General features: G+C 39.7%; 1 protein-coding gene across 5 annotated transcripts in view; it reads right to left on the bottom strand.

Annotated features, from left to right (window-relative positions):
- Positions 1–838: 838 nt before the first annotated feature.
- Positions 839–4,730, bottom strand: part of cylda (cylindromatosis (turban tumor syndrome), a) — a 26,227-nt gene continuing 22,335 nt past the window's right edge. For 4 of the 5 annotated variants that reach the window (XM_027155672.2, XM_027155677.2, XM_027155676.2 and 1 more), the window contains 2 exons: positions 4,383–4,599; positions 839–3,282 (listed from right to left, as the gene is read on the bottom strand). In XM_027155672.2, coding sequence (XP_027011473.1) covers positions 3,098–3,282; positions 4,383–4,599 — 402 coding nt within the window. In that variant the 3' untranslated portion in view covers positions 839–3,097. The remainder of the gene's footprint in view (positions 3,283–4,382; positions 4,600–4,730) is intronic. The other variant, XR_003441914.2, reaches the window with a different exon arrangement.

The raw sequence follows: 4,730 nt of genomic DNA, 5'->3' as shown, positions 1-4,730 counted from the left end.
TGTTTAACATACATTCCTGACCTGACGTTGTCTCTTCACATTCATTCTCCACATAGACAACTGCGCATATCCAGTAACGTACCTGTGACTGTGTGACGTGTCTGGGGTCCGTCTGCCGGACGTGTCTGCAGGTCAGATTTGTCCCAGATGTCCAGTCGTGACATGATGTTAAAGACAGGTGAGGTGAGAGAAGTAATGAACAAATACACACACACACACACACACACACACACCACTCTGATGTAATGGACAGGTAATGAGCAAACAGAAACATAATCTCATACTAAATAAATCCTTCGCTTTCAGAACAAATATAACTACAGATAGGAATAAGAGGTGCTTAAATATTATTATTCTTGTTTCATACTTTATATAGAAATCGACCAGAAAGGTTTATGACGGAATGCTGATAGTGCTGGAATTTCTACTGCCTTTTCCCCCCCTATTTCATCATCTCACTATATTCCAGCTGCATATTTAGTGGTAGGATCTAATATATTAAGAAAAAAAAAAGATGAATTATAAATAAGAATAATACATTCTTATACTTCTAATACTTTTTTTAGATGAAGAAAATTTAAAATCTTGATTTTAGTTTTAAAAAAAAATCTTAATATTCCTATAAATGAAAATAAAATTCTTATAAATGAAAATTTTTTTTAAGATTCTTTTTTTTACTTCTATTCTTACCAACAAATAGAAATATGAAAGGGGGGGGGGGAATCAGTAAAATTTGAGTACATATATATATTTTTTTTAAAATTCTCATTAGAAGATCATTACATTATATATTTATAGGAAGCACACACGTACAACACACACATTTCTTTGCAAACTGTTGTTTGGAAAATGGGGTTTTAATTTAGTTAACATTCATAAGAGGAGCACAAATAAACGAAACCAGGGTTGGAGTACAACAGGAACACCAGACACGGAATATTCCGGCTGTACGACACTGAAGCACCAGCACAAGCCTTTACACTTCACCATCTTCATCAGTGCGACCAGCAAAGCGTCGACGTCTTTTGACGAGGCGTTGTTAAATCCACACGCGTTAATTCAAAGCAGCTGAATTCCGACAGAAAAAAATAAAATAAATAAAAACAGATTTAATAAGATAAAAAAAATAAAAAAATAAAAATAAAAAAAACCTGATGAAATGATGTGTTCTTCATCCACGATCTCCGACTCGGACGAGCGCTTAAACAGAGCACGACGTCTCCTTACAGTTTTGATAGAAAAATCCACAAGAGCCTTTTAACACTTTTTAACACACACACACACTCGTTATCAAACCCTAGGATAACCGACACAAAAATAATAATGATGAGAATAATTTGTTAAGATGTTTCCATGAGAAGATGGGTAAAGTGGTGTAGAAACTACACCTGCTACAATGCTGATGAGGCTTTGCTCAGTAAAAAACAACCGCCAGCAGGAGCGGGAGCGAAGCGGCGTGTTGGCGGAACATACCAACTGTAACCACATGGCAGATGTACTGATGTTACACCTCACAACTGCAGATCTTTTGTACAAACAGGAGAAACACACACGGACCACGGCGCTGTTGAAAGCTCCGATCTGATCGGTTTGGAAGGAAGTTAGTCGATTCATTTTCTATAACAGCAGCTCCTGTAGCTAACTAGTTCTGACTGTAGGAGAAAAAATAAACGGATAAAAGAAAACAAATCATCGTTTTCTTTGTTGCTGTCGTCTTGTTTTTTGGAAGGAGTCTCCAGTGTCGGTGTTTTGTACACTGCAAAAAAAAAAACAACTGCTAGTGAAAGGAGTCTAAAAATCAAACTAATATTCCTTCTTGTTTGATGATTAATATAAAACACTTCGTTTTGCTTCATTTTAGAAATAAGCACGGAAAAAAAATTGGAATGCTTCTTAGAATTAGAAAAATCGGTGAAATTTTCGTGTTCTCTTGCTCGGATGTCCGATTTTTGAGGCAAACGGGACTTTTCGTCTTCTCGGGTTCGAGAAATAGGTGAGGGAGAAAAAGAAAAAGGAAGAAAAATAAAAGTGAGACTTATGCTCTGCTATAACGCAAGTGATAAAAGGAACTGATTTGCTTTGTGAACGTTTCACAACATTAAATGCTCAGGTATAAAGTTGCAAAGTTTAATGATGAAAAAAAAATTGTAAATGGTTCGAAGAATAAAACGCTGCTGTTATTTGAAAACTTTCGACTTCCTGGTAAAGGATCTCACACACACACACACACACACACACACACACACACACACACACACACACACACACACACACACACACACCATGTATACTGACGACCTGTTAGTTGTTATTACGGCAGGCAGATTCATAGCGTATCATACAGCATAGCTTTATCGATAGCTATACTAGCAGGTGAAGCCGAAACTCCTGCTTTCAATGAATACACAACTTGCAAAAGGTTTACTGTGAATCCTGTGGGGGAAAAAACACCACGTGTGCGCTTTAGGAACAACGAGAGACTCCAGCAAGTATGTAAAAGCTTTTCCATTATGCTTCCTTACACTGTAGGTCGACACGAGGGACACAAACGCTACAGGAAAGTACGGCCGAGGCTGAACTCGGAAGCCGGAGAGACGTCGCGGGTCGATTGAGTCGACCGTGTGCTGGATGTGTTTTACGGCCGGGGTTCTGAAGGATAAGTACGGAGCATTTGATGAAGTTTCAGATCAGTATTTGTTACAGCAGTTCCTTTCTACTGTACCGGAGCGACAAAAAACAAGACGACACCGTTTTGGGTTACGGCCCAAAATTTACGATATACTCTAACACACACACAAACACACATACTGTACACACACACACACACACACACACACCATGAACAGTGCAAATCGGCTTCCCTGTCCTCATACTGGACTATATACACAGAGAATCAGGCATAACGGTAACAGGAAGTGTTGGTTCTGTGCGATGAAGTCTTTCTCCGTCTCGGAGTCGGTTTGAAACTCTGCATCTCTTTTTGTTCTTTCTTTCTCTTTTATCATCACATCTTCTCACCTTCAATCCTTCCATTTGTGCCTACTCATCTTTTCTTCACTCTCATTTTTTTTTTTTATTTATATATATATATCATTTTTTATTTATACAGGCTCATCGTAGGGCTCTGGTACATGCACATGTAAGCGTCGCAGAGCAGGCGGCGCGCGTAACCCTGGATGTTTTTAGGGTCGAGCGCGTGGAGCTCTTCGGGGGTCATTTTCAGGTACGCGCCCACCTCAGGACACGGGGACACCTGCGGGATGTTAAAACCGTTCTGACCACCTGTTCACACAGGGGGGTGGAGGGGGGGAGAGAAAGGGAGGGAGGGGGGTAGAAGTAAAAAGGGAAAGAGAAACAGATAGGGAGGGAGAGAGGGAGGGAGGGGGGTAGAAGTAAAAAGGGAAAGAGAAACAGATAGGGAGGGAGAGAGAGAGAGAGAGAGAGAGAGAGAGAGAGAGAGACAAGCAGGAAGGTGGTGACAGCAAGCAAGCAAGAGAGAGAAAAAGAGGAGCAAAGAATTAGTTACAACATTTTTTATATATAAAGATTCCTTTGTATTTAACATTTACTATATATATATATATATATATATAATGTGTGTGTGTGTGTGTGTAGTTGAGTGCAAAAGTTTGTGCGCCCCTCCCTGCATGACATTTAATTTGATTGACATACCGTCATCATCACAGGCAGAATATGTGCCATGTAAATCAAAGCAATATTTAACTCAATGTTCAGATTATTTTACCTTTTTAATTTAATAGTGAAGAAATCGAAAAAGAAAATCATGTCTATGTGGCCTTTCATTCCACTTCCCCCCCAAGACATTTGTGCAGGTTCTTAATCCTCCTCAAATTTCTTTCTCTACTGTTTGAGTTTGTTATCTTTATATATTTTCTATTTATGCTCTTCCTAAATCTTATGGCCTGATTCTGGGGGATTTTTGTGTCTTTTAAGTCGCTGTAAACAGTTTTAAATCATTACACACCTTAATGATCGACATCTAATAAACAACCCACAGCGTGTTTACCACCACGCAAACGTTGATGAAAGTTGCTTCAGGAATTCAGCTGTACATCGGAACAGGGATTTTTTGTCTTTTTTATAGTGGGGAAACGTGTGTATGCAGTAAACAGGTGACTTTAGACCACTACCATCTGTCCACAAGCACAAACTCATTGCGTCGTACTGCTCTAAAGTAATAAAATAAGATGTACAATCTAACTGAAGCTAATAATATATAATAATTGATATGTAATGTCTAGGTCTAGTTCAGTAGTCTAACCAAGATCTCAGTGTATAAAATGTCCGGCGGCATTTTGTCTAAGAGTGACCGTTAGCATTAATAATATAAGGGAGCAGTCAGAGATCTGTGATCGTCATACCGTCTCTGTCGGCCATGCTGTCGAAGAAGAGCCAGGAGGACGCCGCTGAGCCGTACTTAACGAAAGCCACATAGTGGCTGGTTTCGATGCAGAGCACGGCGAACAGCTCCATCTGCTGACGGGGGAAAGCAGCCTGTCTCCATGTGCCCTCCTGAAGCTCTTTAGGTAACGAGAGTTTGTTGTAACGATGACTCTTACGCCGTGGGTGCAGATGCACCTGCAGTCAGATGAGAACACACACACACACACGGATATACATATAGATACACATAGATATACACATAGATATACACACACATACAAATACACATACAAAACACGCACATATAAATACACACAGACGCACGC

Source organism: Tachysurus fulvidraco, chromosome 1, assembly GCF_022655615.1.
Source record: "Tachysurus fulvidraco isolate hzauxx_2018 chromosome 1, HZAU_PFXX_2.0, whole genome shotgun sequence".
In the NCBI taxonomy this organism is placed as follows: domain Eukaryota; kingdom Metazoa; phylum Chordata; class Actinopteri; order Siluriformes; family Bagridae; genus Tachysurus; species Tachysurus fulvidraco.
The sequence above is the reverse complement of the archived record's forward strand: the minus strand, read 5'-3'. Positions and strand labels throughout refer to the sequence as shown.